This window comes from Salmo trutta, chromosome 12, assembly GCF_901001165.1.
Source record: "Salmo trutta chromosome 12, fSalTru1.1, whole genome shotgun sequence".
Classification (NCBI taxonomy): domain Eukaryota; kingdom Metazoa; phylum Chordata; class Actinopteri; order Salmoniformes; family Salmonidae; genus Salmo; species Salmo trutta.
Window position 1 is genome coordinate 95,328,469 of NC_042968.1, and position 21,395 is coordinate 95,349,863.

The following is a 21,395-nucleotide window of genomic DNA, read 5'->3' on the forward strand; positions in this document are numbered from 1 at the left end:
GATGTAAATGTTCTGATGATTATTCCCCATTTGAGGTACTCGCTAGCAATCCTTAGTAGACTCGCAAACCATATTAAGACTAGTACAATAGCAATGACAGCCTACTTTGATTCACATTTTTTTCCCCCCATTACACATACAATATTGCTGTTTCTTTATTTGGTAGTTTAATAATGCTGAGAGAGAAAAAAAGTTCATAAGCATTGTATTGTCAGAGTATAACTGCCAAAATGGTTCAACATTAAACGGACAGAATGATAGACCACTTTTCTTTTTCTTCAATAGTGTCACTTGATGAGAAGCGCACCGACATGAATTCTTGACATTTGAACGATGTGTAATTTGTTTTTTTTCTCGAATCGATCGATGTTCTCGATGTTTCCCGAGTCACATCGGCCATTTCCGGAAGTATCAAAGAGAACGAGGAATGCACGGATAAGTTGTTAGGCTAAGCTCCACATATTTTATCCTCCACATCTTCAATTAAATCGGGTTTATCCGTTTACAGTGGGTTTAATGTAAAACGTGTTGTTAGTACCATGTCGCTTCTGTGTTACAACAAAGGATGTGGTCAACGTTTTGAGGCAGACGACAACCCCGATGGTAAGCTAGCCAACGTTAGCCTAGCCTACTGTTACAGTAGCCGGTTAACTCGGAACTACATAAACATGCTCGGGTTTTTGGTGATTTAATTAAAAGCATTTAACTGTACGATTAGTTAGTTAACACGTTGAACAATATCAAATGTGATCTATGCTGATGCCCAGTCATTTTTACCCGGCACAATTGATCTGTCACTTGTAACGTACACTCCTGTAGTTTATTCCGCTTCTTGCTATTTGGATTTGTACATATATATATATATTTTTAACTTTGAATATAATAATAATAATAATAATAAGTAAGTATTTAAATGTATTTTTGTATTTGGCGCATGTAAAAAAATATATATATACAATTTGATTTGATTTATCCAGTCAACTTTTGATTGTTAGCTAGCAGTGCTAACGTTAGCTAGCTAGCTACCTCGCCGCCTAGGTCTCTAGTAGCTACTGTTGCTAGCAACGTTAGCATGTATTCTCTTAATAAACGTTGAATACCCACGTTTAGGGGGACTATCGTTATCTTTTAATTAGTGACGGGATGATTTGATAGCGAAGCGACGACATTTCGATGCCGGTTATCAAAGCACTAACGTTACTGTACGGTTTCGACGTTTGTATCAAAGCCAAGGGAAGAGATAGGGCCATGAATATGTCTCCCTCCTGCATGTGGCGTTGTTTTATTTAATAGAATGAAAGTTTCGTAATGCTTAAATTGTTACTAGTGTTCGGATTTAAGTAAGACACGTTTTGATAAAAAAAAAAAAAACCACTTTATATCGGAGATGGCTATGCATATTCATGATTCAGGCTAGCAGCATAGCATCTCTATATTTGAATAAGGGGCGGCTTGACGTCAACAACCCTCATCGAATATTCAAATTAAGATTACAATACGAAGTGCTGCGTCTACGTGATGACGACTTTTGAATCTTCTTCTTTTGGGTTTTTATGTCGAACTACATTCAAGCTTTGTTGTCGCCACCAACTGGACTGGGGGGGGGGAGAAGAAGAAAAAAACATTTACAAAAGAAAAGTAAATTCCATACCTGTAGGGAAAAATCAGCGTTAGCTAGCTAGCTGCTAGGAGGATGTCATGCCATTGGAGGAGTGAATGAGTGACTGTGACTTTTCCCCCCTCATATCGTTTTCCGGTGGCTATAACATTACACAGCTAGATATGCAGTTATCATTTGGTTATCAAGCAAGAAAGTGGAACGGCTGTTATCCAGTTAGCATATCTCTTGCGTTCGTAAATTCAGAGTGCAGAATAACTGATGAATTTACAAATGCCTTAACACCGGCTGAATATGACAGTAAGCGTAGGCAAAAAAAAAGTAAGGTTAGTTAAGAACGCTCTAGATAACCAGCTCAAGTAAAATGGTCAGTGAGGTGTTCTCTCATTTGTGTCTGGAAGGAGCTAGCTAGCCAGCTTTAGCCAGTTAGCTTGGGTGCTTCCCCATTGTTTATCAGTGCAATTTTGACGGCCAGCTAGCTGAAACAGTTTGAGAGGGTTTATCTAATGTTCCTTCGTTAGATTTTAGCTCATCTTGCTCTGGCTAGCATTAGTTGTTGATCTTGTTGTTGTTGTTGATGTGTATGACAGAGGGAGAGAGAGCGTACCGTTTTCATGTTGTTTTCTTTTTTTATTTCACCTTTATTTAACCAGGTAGGCCAGGTGAGAACAAGTCCTTTATTTAACCAGGTAGGCCAGGTGAGAACAAGTCCTTTATTTAACCAGGTAGGCCAGTTGAGAACAAGTCCTTTATTTAACCAGGTAGTCTAGTAGAGAACAAGTCCTTTATTTAACCAGGTAGGCCAGGTGAGAACAAGTCCTTTATTTAACCAGGTAGGCCAGTTGAGAACAAGTTCTCATTTACAATTGCGACCTGGCCAAGATAAAGCAAAGCAGTGCGACAAAAACAACACAGAGTTACACATAAACAAACGTACAGTCAATAACACAATAGAACATCTGTATACAGTGTGTGCAAATGAAGTAAGGAGGTAAGGCAATAAATAGGGCATAGTGGCGAAATAATTACAATTTAGCAATTTACACTGGAGTGATAGATGTGCAGATGATGATGTGCAAGTAGAAATACTGGGGTGCAAAAGAGCAGAAAAAAAACAAATATGGGGATGATGTTGGTTGGTTGGATGGGCTATTTACAGATGGGCTGTGTACAGCTGCAGCGATCGGTAAGCTGCTCTGACAGCTGACGCTTAAAGTTAGTGAGGGAGATATAAGTCTCCAACTTCAGTGATTTTTGCAATTCGTTCCAATCATTGGCAGCAGAGAACTGGAAGGAAAGGCGGCCAAAGAGGTGTTGGCTTTGGGGATGACCAGTGAAATATACCTGCTGGAGCGCGTGCTACGGGTGGGTGCTGCTATGGTGACCAGTGAGCTGAGATAAGGCGGAGCTTTACCTAGCAAAGACTTATAGATGACCTGGAGCCAGTGGGTTTGGCAACAAATATGTAGCGAGGACCAGCCAACGAGAGCGTACAGGTCGCAGTGGTGGGTAGAATATGGGACTTTGGTGACAAAACGGATGGCACTGTTATAGAGTGTTGGAGGCTATTTTGTTAATGACATTGCCGAAGTCAAGGATCGGTAGGATAGTCAGTTTTACGAGGGTAAGTTTGGCAGCATGAGTGAAGGAGGCTTTGTTGCGAAATAGGAAGCCGATTCTAGATTTAATTTTGGATTGGAGATGCTTAATGTGAGTCTGGAAGGAGAGTTTACAGTCTAACCAGACACCTAGGTATTTGTAGTTGTCCACATATTCTAGGTCAGAACCGTCCAGAGTAGTGATGCTGGACGGGCGGGCAGGTGCAGGCAGCGATTGGTTGAAGGGCATGCATTTAGTTGTACTTGCATTTAAGAGCAGTTGGAGGCCAAGGAAGGAGAGTTGTATGACATTGAAGCTCGTCTGGAGGTTAGTTAACACAGTGTCTAAGGAAGGGCCAGAAGTATACAGAATGGTGTTGTCTGCGTAGAGGTGGATCAGAGAATCACCAGCAGCGAGAGCGATATCATTGATGTATACAGAGAAAAGAGTCGGCCCGAGAATTGAACCCTGTGGCACCCGCATAGAGACTGCAAGAGGTCCGGACAACAGGCCCTCCGATTTGACACACTGAACTCTATCAGAGAAGTAGTTGGTGAACCAGGCGAGGCATTTGAAAAACCAAGGCTGTTGAGTCTGCCAATAAGAATTCGGTGATTGACAGAGTTAAAAGCCTTAGCCAGGTCGATGAATACGGCTGCACAGTAATGTCTCTTATCGATGGCGGTTATGATATTGTTTAGGACCTTGAGCGTGGCTGAGGTGCACCCATGACCAGCTCTGAAACCAGTTTGCAATGCGGAAAAGGTACGGTGGGATTCGAAGTGGTCGGTAATCTGTTTGTTGACTTGGCTTTCGAAGACCTTAGAAAGGCAGGGTAGGATAGATATAGGTCTGTAGCAATTTGGGTCTAGAGTGTCTCCCCCTTTGACGAGGGGGATGACCGCGGCAGCTTTTCAATCTTTGGGAATCTCAGACGATACGAAGGAGAGGTTGAACAAGCTAGTAATAGGGGTTGCAACAATTGCAGAGGATAATTTTAGAAAGAGAGGGTCCAGATTTTCTAGGCCGGCTGATTTGTAGGGTTCCAGGTTTTGCAGTTCTTTAAGAACATCAGCTATCTGGATTTGGGTGAAGGAGAAATGGGGAAGGCTTGGGCGAGTTGCCGTGTGGAGTGCAGGGCTGTTGGTAGGGGTAGCCAGGTGGAAAGCATGGCCATCCGTAGAAAAATGCTTATTGAAATTCTCAATTATAGTGGATTTATCGGTGGTGACAGTGTTTCCTAGCCTCAGTGCAGTGGGCAGCTGGGAGGAGGTGTTCTTATTCTCCATGGACTTTAGTGTCCCAGAACTTTTTTGTGTTTATGCTACAGGATGCAAATTTCTGCTTGAAAAAGCTAGCCTTAGCTTTCCTAACTGCCTGTGTATATTTTAGGGAGCGTTTGATAGTGATGAGGGGTGGTCGTTTGACCGCTGACCCATTACGGATGCAGGCAATTGAGGCAGTGATCGCTGAGATCTTGGTTGAAAACAGCAGAGGTGTATTTGGAGGGCAAGTTGGTTAGGATGATATTTATGAGGGTGCCCGTGTTTACGGCTTTGGGGTTTGTACCTGGTGGGTTCATTGACAATTTGTGAGAGATTGAGGGCATCAAGCTTAGATTGTAGGATGTCTGGGGTGTTAAGCATGTCACAGTTTAGGTCACCTAGCAGCACGAGCTCTGAAGATAGCTGGGGGGCAATCAGTTAACATCTGGTGTCCAGGGCACAGCCTCTCTCTCTGTCTCCCTCTCTCTCTGACTCCCTCTCTCTCTGACTCCCTCTCTCTCTGTCTCCCTCTCTCTCTGACTCCCTCTCTCTCTGTCTCCCTCTCTCTCTGTCTCCCTCATTAGATGCCTGTACCCACCATCCTGGAGTTCCTGTGTTCCACGATGCACTGAAGGTAAAAGGAATACACACATAGACTCTCTCTCTCTCTCTCTCTCTCTCGCTCTGACAACCTCCTGTCTGACTCCTCTTCAGGGCTGGTCTCTCTCCTCTCCAGGGCTGGTCTCTCTCTCTCTGTCAACCTCCTGTCTGTCTCCTCTCCAGGGCTGGTCTCTCTCTGACAACCTTCTGTCTTTCTGCTCTTCAGGGCTGGTCTCTCTCTCTGACAACCTTCTGTCTTTCTCCTCCCCAGGGCTGGTCTCTCTCTGTCAACCTTCTGTCTGTCTCCTCTTCAGGGCTGGTCTCTCTCTCTGACAACCTCCTGTCTGTCTCTCCAGGGTTGGTCTCTCTCTGACAACCTTCTGTCTTTCTCCTCCCCAGGGCTGGTCGTGCTGTAAGAGGAGAACCACAGACTTCTCCGACTTCCTCAGCATTGCTGTAAGTTAAACTTTTTGTTGTCCTGGGGAGGCTAGCAGGTTATCCCAACAGTAAGTGCTTCAGGTGCATGGATTCTTCCAGTGCTGGATGATTCGTTAATGCTGTGCCCAAATGGCACCCTAATCCCTAGGGATGGGCATGGATATTACAATATCCAAATACTTGGGAGAGTATTATTTTTTCTTTTTTTTACAGCTAAGTCTAAAATGTCATTATATTATCTATGTGACATTGCTACATAGCCATGTGTAGCATTACAGTCTACATTCAGCACCACTACAGTCTACAGTCAGCACCACTACAGTCTACAATCAGCACCACTACAGTCTACAGTCAGCACCACTACAGTCTACAATCAGCACCACTACAGTCTACAGTCAGCACCACTACAGTCTACAATCAGCACCACTACAGTCTACAGTCAGCACCACTACAGTCAGCACCACTACAGTCTACAGTCAGCACCACTACAGTCTACAGTCAGCACCACTACAGTCAGCACCACTACAGTCTACAGTCAGCACCACTACAGTCTACAGTCAGCACCACTACAGTCTACAGTCAGCACCACTACAGTCTACAGTCAGCACCACTACAGTCTACTGTCAGCACCACTACAGTCTACAGTCAGCACCACTACAGTCAGCACCACTACAGTCTACAGTCAGCACCACTACAGTCTACAGTCAGCACCACTACAGTCTACAGTCAGCACCACTACAGTCAGCACCACTACAGTCTACAGTCAGCACCACTACAGTCTACAGTCAGCATCACTACAGTCTACATTCAGCACCACTACAGTCAGCACCACTACAGTCTACAGTCAGCACCACTACAGTCTACAGTCAGCACCACTACAGTCTATTGTCAGCACCACTACAGTCTACAGTCAGCACCACTACAGTCAGCACCACTACAGTCTACAGTCAGCACCACTACAGTCTACAGTCAGCACCACTACAGTCTACAGTCAGCACCACTACAGTCTACATTCAGCACCACTACAGTCTACAGTCAGCACCACTACAGTCAGCACCACTACAGTCTACAGTCAGCACCACTACAGTCTACAGTCAGCATCACTACAGTCTACATTCAGCACCACTACAGTCAGCACCACTACAGTCTACATTCAGCACCACTACAGTCTACAGTCAGCACCACTACAGTCTATTGTCAGCACCACTACAGTCTACAGTCAACACCACTACAGTCTACATGCAGCACCACTACAGTCAACACCACTACAGTCTACAGTCAGCACCACTACAGTCTACAGTCAGCACCACTACAGTCAGCACCACTACAGTCTACAGTCAGCACCACTACAGTCTACCGTCACCACCACTACAGTCTACAGTCAGCACCACTACAGTCTACAGTCAGCACCACTACAGTCTACATTCAGCACCACTACAGTCAGCACCACTACAGTCTACAGTCAGCACCACTACAGTCTACAGTCAGCACCACTACAGTCTACAGTCAGCACCACTACAGTCTACACCACTACAGTCTACAGTCAGCACCACTACAGTCTACAGTCAGCACCACTACAGTCAGCACCACTACAGTCTACAGTCAGCACCACTACAGTCTACAGTCAGCACCACTACAGTCTACAGTCAGCACCACTACAGTCTACAGTCAGCACCACTACACTCTACAGTCAGCACCACTACAGTCTACATTCAGCACCACTACAGTCAGCACCACTACAGTCAGCACCACTACAGTCTACAGTCAGCACCACTACAGTCTACAGTCAGCACCACTACAGTCTACATTCAGCACCACTACAGTCAGCACCACTACAGTCTACAGTCAGCACCACTACAGTCTACAGTCAGCACCACTACAGTCAGAGGTTCCATATGTATCAAGTAAAGAGGGAGTTTTCTAATCAGTTGAAAAGGGAATAATAAAGATGTAATTGAATTAGCTAACTGAGAAGGCTGTAATGATCAGGCTGCTGTTTCATGTGAATGGAGTTGTTGTTGACAAGGGGAGTGCAGCAAACTAGCCTCGATTAGCCTTGCTAGCTAGCTGTGTAACTTAGCTGGCTAGTGTAGCTAGCTATCTTCTTTGCAACGATTTGATGCGGTCAAGACAGACACTACCAGATGGTATGACGGATAACCTATGGCAGCAACTAATTTGTCTAACTAGCCCGTCGGTTTGGCTACTTTCTCTCTATCTCTCTCTGTCTCTCTGTCTCTCTCCTCTCTCTCTCTCTGTCTCTCTCTCTCTCTCTCTCTCTCGCTCTCTCTGTCTATCTCCTCTCTCTCTGTCTCTCTCTCTGTCTCTATCTCTCTGTCTTTCTCTCTCTCTCTCTCTCTCTCTCTCTCTCTCTCTCTCTCTCTCGGTCTCTCTCTCTCTCTGTCTCTCTCCTCTCTCTCTCTCTCTGTCTCCCTCTTGAGTTGCGAGAGCAAATCTCCATTGACGTTGACACCAAAAATGATATATTTTTTTGTTTATTATTTGAATACTGAAATAATTTCAACATACCCATACCTAAGTCCCAAAGTATGGCACTGCTTTTGACAGAGAGATGGGCTATGTCTGAATGTAAGAGAACGTGCCTTAATCTCACTCTTTACCTAGCTTGAAATGTTGCCAATGGTGCTATCCAATAGGGTCCTTTCCTTTTTTTTTGTAGATTGTCAAGCGGGCGGTCATGAGAGTGAGGTAGAGGGACCCTTGTTCACCTGAAGCCCAGTCAGAGGCAGGTTCAGGGAGGCTGTATGCTGTTTACACGAGGGTTAGTTACTGCTGTGTTTGTCAGGGCTTTAGGGTTAGGTAGTAACTATACTGTGTGTGTGTGTGTGTATGTGTGTGTGACGCTGACCCTGTATGTGTGTGTGTGTGTGTGTGTGTGTGTGTGTGTGTGTGTGTGTGTGTGTGTGTGTGTGTGTGTGTGTGTGTGCGCGAGCGCAGGGCTGCACCAAAGGTCCCCACAACCAGGAGAAGCCTCCTGAGCCTGTGAAACCAGACGTGACGTCATCAGAAGACAAGGAGGGAGCTGATGATCTCAAACCAAAGTTCAGCGAGGTCACCATCTCTGCTCCCAAACCCCTGGAGTCCATACGCAGACCCAGGTAGGTTAGAGGTCACCATCTCTGCTCCCAAACCCCTGGAGTCCATACGCAGACCCAGGTAGGTTAGAGGTTAAAGGTTATAGGTCACCATTTCTGCTCCCAAACCCCTGGAGTCCCTACGCAGACCCAGGTAGGTCAAGGGGTTAGAGGTTATAGGTCACCATCTCTGCTCCCAAACCCCTGGAGTCCCTACACAGACCCAGGTAGGTCAAGGGGTTAGAGGTTATAGGTCACCATCTCTGCTCCCAAACCCCTGGAGTCCATACGCAGACCCAGGTAGGTCAAGGGGTTAGAGGTTATAGGTCACCATCTCTGCTCCCAAACCCCTGGAGTCCCTACGCAGACCCAGGTAGGTTAGGGGTTAGAGGTTATAGGTCACCATCTCTGCTCCCAAACCCCTGGAGTCCCTACGCAGACCCAGGTAGGTCAAGGGGTTAGAGGTTATAGGTCACCATCTCTGCTCCCAAACCCTTGGAGTCCATACGCAGACCCAGGTAGGTTAGGGGTTAGAGGTTATAGGTCACCATCTCTGCTCCCAAACCCCTGGAGTCCCTACGCAGACCCAGGTAGGTCAAGGGGTTAGAGGTTATAGGTCACCATCTCTGCTCCCAAACCCTTGGAGTCCATACGCAGACCCAGGTAGGTTAGGGGTTAGAGGTTATAGGTCACCATCTCTGCTCCCAAACCCCTGGAGTCCATACGCAGACCCAGGTAGGTTAGAGGTTAGAGGTCACCATCTCTGCTCCCAAACCCCTGGAGTCCCTACGCAGACCCAGGTAGGTCAAGGGGTTAGAGGTTATAGGTCACCATCTCTGCTCCCAAACCCCTGGAGTCCATACGCAGACCCAGGTAGGTTAGAGGTTAGAGGTCACCATCTCTGCTCCCAAACCCCTGGAGTCCCTACGCAGACCCAGGTAGGTCAAGGGGTTAGAGGTTATAGGTCACCATCTCTGCTCCCAAACCCCTGGAGTCCATACGCAGACCCAGGTAGGTTAGGGGTTAGAGGTTAGAGGTCACCATCTCTGCTCCCAAACCCCTGGAGTCCCTACGCAGACCCAGGTAGGTTAGGGGTTAGAGGTTAGGCTCTTCAAAGCCCTCCTGGTATTTTCTTTCACGTGACATCGGGACGTTCCTTGTGTTGTCACGTTGCTTCTCTTAGTTTTTATTGTTGATGTTTGTTGTTATTGTTTGTTGATGTTTATGCTGATTGGTTGTTGTTTCCAGTCCAGATGAGCCAGTGGTCAGACTGCAGCAGAAGATCTCTCCCTCTCTGAGACAGGCTCTGGAGAAACTGAAGCTGTCTGAGGACAATCTTACTGAGAAGAAACGTAGGGACCACTACCCCTCCTCTTTTCTCATTTCATCATCCTCTCCTTCTCCTCCCTTTTCCTCTCATCTTCTCCTCGCCTCAGAGATAACCTCAGGACATAACAGTAACTAGTCTTCATTACAACAGGACATAACATTAACTAGTCTTCATTACATCAGGACATAACATTAACTAGTCTTCATTACATCAGGACATAACATTAACTAGTCTTCATTACATCAGGACATAACATTAACTAGTCTTCATTACATCAGGACAGTAACTAGTCTTCATTACATCAGGACAGTAACTAGTTTTCATTACATTAGGACAGTAACTAGTCTTCATTACATCAGGACATTAACTAGTCTTCATTACATCAGGACATAACATTAACTAGTTTTCATTACATCAGGACATAACATTAACTAGTCTTCATTACATCAGGACATAACATTAACTAGTCTTCATTACATCAGGACAGTAACTAGTCTTCATTACATCAGGACAGTAACTAGTCTTCATTACATCAGGACATAACATTAACTAGTCTTCATTACATCAGGACATAACATTAACTAGTCTTCATTACATCAGGACAGTAACTAGTCTTCATTATATCAGGACAGTAACTAGTCTTCATTACATCAGGACATAACAGTAACTAGTCTTCATTACATCAGGACATAACATTAACTAGTCTTCATTACATCAGGACAGTAACTAGTCTTCATTACATCAGGACATAACGTTAACTAGTCTTCATTACATCAGGACATAACATTAACTAGTCTTCATTACATCAGGACATAACATTAACTAGTCTTCATTACATCAGGACAGTAACTAGTCTTCATTACATCAGGACAGTAACTAGTTTTCATTACATTAGGACAGTAACTAGTCTTCATTACATCAGGACATTAACTAGTCTTCATTACATCAGGACATAACATTAACTAGTTTTCATTACATCAGGACATAACATTAACTAGTCTTCATTACATCAGGACATAACATTAACTAGTCTTCATTACATCAGGACAGTAACTAGTCTTCATTACATCAGGACAGTAACTAGTCTTCATTACATCAGGACAGTAACTAGTCTTCATTACATCAGGACAGTAACTAGTCTTCATTACATCAGGACATAACATTAACTAGTCTTCATTACATCAGGACATAACATTAACTAGTCTTCATTACATCAGGACAGTAACTAGTCTTCATTATATCAGGACAGTAACTAGTCTTCATTACATCAGGACATAACAGTAACTAGTCTTCATTACATCAGGACATAACATTAACTAGTCTTCATTACATCAGGACAGTAACTAGTCTTCATTACATCAGGACATAACGTTAACTAGTCTTCATTACATCAGGACATAACATTAACTAGTCTTCATTACATCAGGACAGTAACTAGTCTTCATTACATCAGGACAGTAACTAGTCTTCATTACATCAGGACAGTAACTAGTCTTCATTACATCAGGACAGTAACTAGTCTTCATTACATCAGGACAGTAACTAGTCTTCATTACATCAGGACAGTAACTAGTCTTCATTACAACAGGACAGGACATTAACTAGTCTTCATTACAACAGGACATAACAGTAACTAGTCTTCATTACAACAGGACATAACAGTAACTAGTCTTCATTACAACAGGACATAACAGTAACTAGTCTTCATTACATCAGGACAGTAACTAGTCTTCATTACATCAGGACAGTAACTAGTCTTCATTACATCAGGACAGTAACTAGTCTTCATTACATCAGGACAGTAACTAGTCTTCATTACATCAGGACAGTAACTAGTCTTCATTACATCAGGACAGTAACTAGTCTTCATTACATCAGGACATAACATTAACTAGTCTTCATTACATCAGGACATAACATTAACTAGTCTTCATTACATCAGGACAGGACAGTAACTAGTCTTCATTACATCATGACAGTAACTAGTCTTCATTACATCAGGACATAACATTAACTAGTCTTCATTACATCAGGACATAACAGTAACTAGTCTTCACTACATCAGGACTGTAACTAGTCTTCATTACATCAGGACATAACATTAACTAGTCTTCATTATATCAGGACATAACATTAACTAGTCTTCATTACATCAGGACATAACATTAACTAGTCTTCATTACATCAGGACAGTAACTAGTCTTCACTACATCAGGACAGTAACTAGTCTTCATTACATCAGGACAGTAACTAGTCTTCATTACATCAGGACAGTAACTAGTCTTCATTACATCAGGACAGTAACTAGTCTTCATTACATCAGGACATAACAGTAACTAGTCTTCATTACATCAGGACATAACCGTAACTAGTCTTCATTACATCAGGACAGTAACTAGTCTTCATTACATCAGGACATAACATTAACTAGTCTTCATTACATCAGGACAGTAACTAGTCTTCATTACATCAGGACAGTAACTAGTCTTCGTTACATCAGGACAGGACAGTAACTAGTCTTCATTACATCAGGACATAACATTAACTAGTCTTCATTACATCAGGACATAACATTAACTAGTCTTCATTACACCAGGACATAACAGTAACTAGTCTTCATTACATCAGGACAGTAACTAGTCTTCATTACATCAGGACAGTAACTAGTCTTCATTACATCAGGACAGTAACTAGTCTTCATTACATCAGGACAGTAACTAGTCTTCATTACATCAGGACAGTAACTAGTCTTCATTACACCAGGACATAACATTAACTAGTCTTCCCTTTGTTCTCCAGATGAGGATGATGATGTGGTGAAGGTCGGGACCCTGTGTAAGAATGGAGGCTGTGCCCGAAGCTTTGAGGGCCCTGCCAGCAATGACCAACTGTGTCTCTTCCACGCTGGAGTACCTATCTTCCATGAAGGGTATGTCTACAGCTGACACACAACCACACACACCACAAAGACTACATCATCTTCTGTCTACAGCTGTGCTTGCTAGCTAATGACTAGCTGTGCTTTCTAGCTAATGGCTAGCTGTGCTTTCTAGCTAATGGCTAGCTGTGCTTGCTAGCTAATGATTAGCTGTGCTTGCTAGCTAATGACTAGCTGTGCTTGGTAGCTAATGACTAGCTGTGCTTGGTAGCTAATGACTAGCTGTGCTTTCTAGCTAATGACTAGCTGTGCTTGGTAGCTAATGACTAGCTGTGCTTGCTAGCTAATGACTAGCAGTGCTTTCTAGCTAATGGCTAGCTGTGCTTGCTAGCTAATGACTAGCTGTGCTTTCTAGCTAATAACTAGCTGTGCTCTCTAGCTAATGACTAGCTGTGCTTTCTAGCTAATGATTAGCTGTGCTTGGTAGCTTATGACTAGCTGTGCTTGGTAGCTAATGACTAGCTGTGCTTGGTAGCTAATGACTAGCTGTTGTTGCTAGCTAATGACTAGCTGTGCTTGCTAGCTAATGACTAGCTGTGCATGCTAGCTAATGACTAGCTGTGCTTTCTAGCTAATGACTAGCTGTGCTTTCTAGCTAATGGCTAGATGTGCTTGCTAGCTAATGACTAGCTGTGCTTGCTAGCTAATGACTAGCTGTGCTTGCTAGCTAATGACTAGCTGTGCTTTCTAGCTAATGGCTAGATGTGCATGCTAGCTAATGACTAGCTGTGCTTGGTAGCTAATGACTAGCTGTGCTTGGTAGCTAATGACTAGATGTGCATGCTAGCTAATGACTAGCTGTGCTTGGTAGCTAATGACTAGATGTGCATGCTAGCTAATGACTAGCTAATGACACTGCAAATCCCTTAAAATTACAAAGATGGCAATAACATATTCCTGACTGCTTTTTCCCTTCAGATTTGTAGTTAGTTAATCCTGTGTATGTGTGTGTGTGTGTGTGTGTGTTATGCTTGTGTGTGTGTGTGTGTGTGTGTGTGTGTGTGTGTGTGTGTGTGTGTGTGTGTGTGTGTGTGTGTGTGTGTGTGTGTGTGTGTGTCTTCCCAGTATGAAGTACTGGAGCTGTTGCAAGAAGAAAACGTCAGACTTCAACACGTTCCTCTCACAGGAGGGATGTAGCCGCGGCAACCACCTCTGGAGGAAGAAAGACTCGGTGGGTCGGGGGGGTCTGTGGGTCTGTGAGTCTGGGGGGTCTGTGGGTCGGGGGTGTGGGTCTGGGGATCGGGGGGTCTGTGGATCTGGAGGTCTAAGGGTCTGTGGGGTCTGTGGATCTGGAGGTCTGGGGGTCTGTGGGTCTGTGGGGTCGGGGGGTCTGTGGGTCTGGGGGGTCTGTGGGGGTCTGAGGGTCTGGGGGGTCTGTGGGGGTCTGTGGGTCTGGGGGGTCTGTGGGGTGTCTGGGTCTGGGGGGTCTGGAGGTCTGGGGGTCTGGGGGGTCTGGGGGTTTGGGGATCTGTGAGTCTGGGGGGGTCTGTGGGTCGGGGGGTGTGGGTCTGGGGATCGGGGGGTCTGGGGGGTCTGTAGATCTGGAGGTCTAAGGGTCTGTGGGGTCTGGAGGGTCTGGGGGTCTGTGGGGGTCTGTGGGGTCTGTGGGGTCTGGGGGGTCTGTGGGGGTCTGGGGTGTCTGGGTCTGTGGGGTCTGGGGGGTCTGGAGGTCTGGGGGTCTGTGGGTCTGGGGGTTTGGGGATCGGGGGGGTCTGGGGGTCTGTTCAGAGAGCATGCTAGAGGTTCAGTTCCAACAATCTCTCCTTTCTGTGCCTCGTTCACCACCACATTTAAAACCATTGGACCGATGAAGGCATTGGCTAGAAGCACTTTTCATATTCCAGACATGTCCTTTCAAATCCATGAAGGGAAGTGAACAAGTAGATTATTGGGACACACCCTTGAGTGTCTTATCTCCACCATCTGGTTTCACAAACACTCTGGACAGATACATGGAATACAGGGGGTTGGATAAGGGACCAACCATGCTGTTACAACCTACAAGTAACTACTGTGTGTGTGTGTGTGTGTGTGTGTGTGTGTGTGTGTGTGTGTGTGTGTGTGTACATTGTTGTGTGTGAGACCCTGTCTGTCTGTGTGACGCTGACCCTGTGTGTGTGTGTGTGTGTGTGTGTGTGTGTGTGTGTGTGTGTGTGTGTGTGACGCTGACCCTGTGTGTGTGTGTGTGTGTGTGTGTGTGTGTGTGTGTGTGTGTGTGTGTGTGTGTGTGTGTGTGCTTAGGGTAAGACAGTGGTCCCGTGCAGGTTTGACTGGCATCAGACAGGAAGTCAGGTGATCATCTCCGTCTACGCTAAGAACTCTCTGCCAGACGTCAGTTACGTAGAGGGAAACAGCTGCACGGTGAGACACACAGTCTTGTATAACTAACTTTCAGTCCCGTTCAAAATCCTATATTCCCAAAACCTAACCTTTTAAAAACAAACCCTAACTCCTAACCCGTAATTCTAAACCTTAATCCTAAACCTCCCCTAGAAATATAATTTGACCTTGTGGGGACTAAACAAAATATCCACAGCTGGTAATGTTTTGTTGTTGTTGTTTGTTTACTATTCTTGTAGGGACTTCTGGACCCCACAAGAATATTTAAACGCATCCACATATACACACACACGCACACACACACACACACACACACACACACACATTGAGGGCTATACTACCGGTCAAAAGTTTTAGAACACTTACTCATTCATAGTTTTTCTTAATTTTTACTCTTTTCGACATTGTATAATAATAGTGAAGACATCGCAACTATGAAATAACACATATGGAATCATGTAGTAACCAAAACAGTGTTAAACAAATCAATATATATTTTATATTTGAGATTCTCCAAATAGCCAATCTTTGCCTTGATGACAGCTTTGCACACTCTTGGCATTCTCTCAGCCAGCTTCGCATGGAATGCTTTTCCAACAGTTTTGAAGGAGTTCCCACATATGCTGAGCACTTGTTGGTTTGGACCGCAGTGTGAAGGAAAAGCAGCCATCTCAATTTGGTTGAGGTCTGGGGATTGTGGAGGCCAGATCATCTGATGCAGCACTCCAAAGGTCGACTTTGGGCAAAAGCTAAAAAATTATGTATTTAAACTGTATAACTGAACAATGCTCCATCATACCAGGCAATTTAATGCTTCAAAACTACACTAAATTGATTAATAAGATATTGGCTGATTGATGAATAAGATATTGGCTGCAGAAGTGCCATTTCTTACCGATCTCTGCAGCTTCTGTCCAAAAACAGTTGCCGTACCAGGCTGTGATGCAGCCCGACAGTATGCTCTCGGTGGTGCTCCCGTAGAACACTGTGATGCAGCCTGACAGTATGCTCTCGATGGTGCTCCTGTAGAACACTGTAATGCAGCCCGACAGTATGCTCTCGGTGGTGCTCCCGTAGAACACTGTGACGCTTACTGACAGTATGCTCTCGATGGTGCTCCTGTAGAACACTGTAATGCAGCCCGACAGTATGCTCTCGGTGGTGCTCCCGTAGAACACTGTGATGCAGCCTGACAGTATGCTCTCGGTGGTGCTCCCGTAGAACACTGTGACGCTTCCTGACAGTATGCTCTCGGTGGTGCTCCCGTAGAACACTGTAATGGCCCTCGGGGACAGGCCGAATTTCTTCAGCATCCTGAGGTTGAAGAGTCGCTGTCGTGCCTTCTTCACTACGGTGTCCGTGTGGTTAAACCATTTCAGCTCCTCTGAGATGTTTACGCCAAGGAATTTGAAGTTATTGACCATCTCCACGGCGGCCCCGTTGATGAGGATGGGGGGGGGGCGTGAACAGCCTGGTTCCTCCTGAATACCACAATCAGCTCCTTTTTGTTTTGCTAACGTTGAGGTAGAGGTTGTTTACCTGGCACTACGCCGTCAGAGTGCCCTCACCTCCTCTCTGTAGGCTGTCTAGTCGTTGTTGGTGATCAGGCCTCCTACTGGTTGTGTCGTCAGTGAACATAATGATGGTGTTGGAACTGTGTGAGGCCAGTCAGTCGTGGGTATACAGGGAATACAGGACGGACTGAGTACGCACCCTTGTGGGGCCCCCACCCTCCATGTTGAGAATCAGTGTGGTGGAGGTAATGTTGCCTACCTTCACCACCTGTTTGAATATTGGGTGGGACATGTCCCCCCCCCAATGTCATAGGCAATTCCTAGAACCTAGAAGGTAGAACCAACTACGGGAACAGTGACACGCTGAGACACACACACAGGCCCTGTATTCTCACTGTAGTAGTACCTGATTTAGCCCATTTTACTCCACAGCTCAACATCCACATTATCTTTGATGGAGAGAAGGAGTTTGAGCAGAAGATTAACTTGTGGGGGGTGAGTAATACTATACATCTATACCAGGCTTTTCCCCAAACTCGGTCCTGGGGTCACCCCTGTGTTCACATTTTTGTTTTTTTGCTCGAGCACTACACAGCCGATTCAAATAATCTACTAATCATCAAGCTTTGAATGAGCTGTGTAATGCTCGGGGAAAAACCAAAACGTGCACCCCTTGGGGTCCAGAGCACCGAGTTTGGGAAACACTGGTCTATACTATAATTACTATTACTACTATACAGCTATACTATACTTACTATTACTACTATACAGCTATACTATACTTACTATTACTACTATAATACTATCTGTCTATACTATACTTACTATTACTACTATACATCTATACTATACTTACTATTACTACTATACAGCTATACTATACTTACTATTACTACTATAATACTATCCGCCTATACTATACTTACTATTACTACTATAATACTATCCGTCTATACTGCACTTGCTATTACTACTATACATCTATACTATACTTACTATTACTACTATACACTTGCTACTACTACTATAATACTATCCGTCTATACTGCACTTGCTATTACTACTATACATCTATACTACACTTACTATTACTACTATACATCTATACTACCCTTACTATTACTACTATACAGCTATACTACACTTACTATTACTACTATACATCTATACTACACTTACTATTACTACTATACAGCTATACTACACTTACTATTACTACTATACAGCTATACTACACTTACTATTACTACTATACATCTATACTATACTTGCTATTACTACTATAATACTATACATCTATACTACACTTACTATTACTACTATACAGCTATACTACACTTACTATTTCTACTATACATCTATACTACACTTACTATTACTACTATACAGCTATACTATACTTGCTATTACTACTATAATACTATACATCTATACTATACTTACTGTTACTACTATATGGCTATACTACACTTACTATTACTACTATACATCTATACTACCCTTACTATTACTACTATGTCTATACTATACGTACTATTACTAGTAAAATACTATACATCAATATTACACTTACTATTACTACTATAATACTATACATCTGTACTATACTTACTATTACTGCTATAATACTATACGTCTATACTATACTTGATATTACTATTATAATACTATAAGTATATGCTATACTTAAACTATATGTATATACTATACTTACTATTACTGCTTTAGTACTATATGTCTATACTATACTTACTATTACTACTATAATACTATATGTCTATACTATACTTACTATTACTACTATAATACTATATGTCTATACTATACTTACTATTACTACTATAATACTATATGTCTATACTATACTTACTATTGCTAATATAATACTATATGTCTATACCATACTTACTATTACTACTATAATACTATTTGTCTATACTATATTTACAATTACTTCTATATGTCTATACTATACTTGCTGTTCCTACTATAATACTATACATCTATACTACACTTACTATTACTACTATTCGTCTATACTACATGTACTATTACTACTATAATACTATATGTCTATACTATACTTACTATTACTACTATATGTATATACTATACTTACTATTATTATAATATTATACGTCTTTACTATACTTACTATTACTACTATAATACTATATGTCTATACTATACTTACTATTACTACTATATGTATATACTATACTTGCTATTACTGTTATAATATTATAAGTATATGCTATTCTTACAACTGTCTTTGCTATACTTACTATTACTACTATAATGCTATACGTCTATACTTACTATTACTAATATAATACTATATGTCTATACTATAGTTACTTTTACTAATGTAATACTACATGTCTATACTATACTTGCTATTACTAATATAATACTATATGTCTATACTATAGTTACTATTACTAATATAATACTATATGTCTAATCTTACTATTACTAATGTAATACTGTATGTCTATACTATAGTTACTATTACTAATATAATACTATATGTCTATTCTTACTATTACTAATGTAATACTGTATGTCTATACTATAGTTATTATTACAAATATAATGCTATACATCTATACTTACTATTACTAATTTAATACTATACATCTATACTTACTATTACTAATATAGTACTTTACGTCTATACGTACTATTACCAATATAATACTGTATGTCTATACTATAGTTATTATTATTAATATAATACTATGGGTCTATACTTACTATTACTAATATAATACTATTTGTCTATACTATATGTCACTATTACTAATGTAATACTATATATCTATACTATAGTTGCTATTACTAATATAATACTATATGCCTATACTATACTTACTATTACTAATATAATACTGTACGTCTATACTTACTATTACTAATATAATACTATATGTCTATACTATAAATCACTATTACTAATATAATACTATATGTTTATACTATAGTTACTATTACTAATATAATACTGTACGTCTATACTTACTATTACTAATATAATACTATATGTCTATACTATATTTGACATTTACATTTTCGTCATTTAGCAGACGCTCTTATCCAGAGCGACTTACAGTAGTGAATACATACATTTCATTTCATGCATTTCTTTTGTACTGGCCCCCCGTGGGAATCGAACCCACAACCCTGGCATTGCACACACCATGCTCTACCAACTGAGCCACAGGGAGGACTAGTATATATATGTCACTATTACTAATATAATACTATATATCTATACTATAGTTGCTATTACTAATATAATACTATATGCCTATACTATAGTTACTATTACTAATATAATACTGTATGTCTATACTATAGTTACTATTACTAATATAATACTATATGTCTATACTATACTTACTATTACTAATATAATACTATGTCTATGCTATAGTTACTATTACTAATATAATACTATATGTCTATACTATAGTTACTATTACTAATATAATACTATATGTCTATACTATACTTACTATTACTAATATAATACTATGTCTATGCTATAGTTACTATTACTAATATAATACTATATGTCTATACTATACTTACTATTACTAATATAATACTATATGTCTATACTATAGTTACTATTACTAATATATACTATACATCTATACATACTATTACTAATTTAATATTATACATCTGTTCTTACTATTATTAATATAATAGTATATGTCTATACCATAGTTACTATTACTAATATAATACTATATGTCTATACTATAGTTACTATTACTAATATAAAACTATATGTCTATACTTACTATTACTAATATAATACTATGTCTATGCTATAGTTACTACTACTAATATAATACTATATGTCTATACTATAGTTACTATTACTAATATAATACTATATGTCTATACTATACTTACTATTACTAATATAATACTATGTCTATGCTATAGTTACTATTACTAATATAATACTATATGTCTATACTATACTTACTATTACTAATATAATACTATGTCTATGCTATAGTTACTATTACTAATATAATACTATATGTCTATACTATAGTTACTATTACTAATATATACTATACATCTATACATACTATTACTAATTTAATATTATACATCTGTTCTTACTATTATTAATATAATAGTATATGTCTATACCATAGTTACTATTACTAATATAATACTATATGTCTATACTATAGTTACTATTACTAATATAAAACTATATGTCTATTCTTGCTATTACTAATATAATACTATACATCTATACTTACTATTACTGATTTTATACATCTATACTTACTATTACTAATATAGTACTTTACGTCTATATTTACTATTGCTAATATAATACTATATGTCTAGACTATAGTTACTATTACTAATATAATACTGTATGTCTATACTATAGTTACTATTACTAATATAATAATATAATACTATGCCTATGCTATAGTTACTATTACTACTATAATACAATATGTCTATACTATAGTTATTATTACTAATACTATACATCTGTACTTACTATTACTAATATAATACTATATGTCTATACTTACTATTACTAATATAATACTATATGTCTATACTATAGTTACTATTACTAATATAATACTATATGTATATGCTATACTTAC

At 41.0% G+C, this 21,395-nt stretch overlaps 1 protein-coding gene across 1 annotated transcript in view; it reads left to right on the forward strand.

Annotated features, from left to right (window-relative positions):
• Positions 1–392: 392 nt before the first annotated feature.
• chordc1b (cysteine and histidine-rich domain (CHORD) containing 1b) overlaps positions 393–21,395 on the forward strand; it is a 23,581-nt gene continuing 2,578 nt past the window's right edge. Inside the window, exons 1-9 of the mRNA XM_029770404.1 lie at positions 393–603; positions 5,067–5,116; positions 5,482–5,538; positions 8,479–8,639; positions 9,864–9,967; positions 12,745–12,874; positions 13,949–14,054; positions 15,125–15,244; positions 17,170–17,232. Coding sequence (XP_029626264.1) covers positions 540–603; positions 5,067–5,116; positions 5,482–5,538; positions 8,479–8,639; positions 9,864–9,967; positions 12,745–12,874; positions 13,949–14,054; positions 15,125–15,244; positions 17,170–17,232 — 855 coding nt within the window. The 5' untranslated portion in view covers positions 393–539. The remainder of the gene's footprint in view (positions 604–5,066; positions 5,117–5,481; positions 5,539–8,478; positions 8,640–9,863; positions 9,968–12,744; positions 12,875–13,948; positions 14,055–15,124; positions 15,245–17,169; positions 17,233–21,395) is intronic.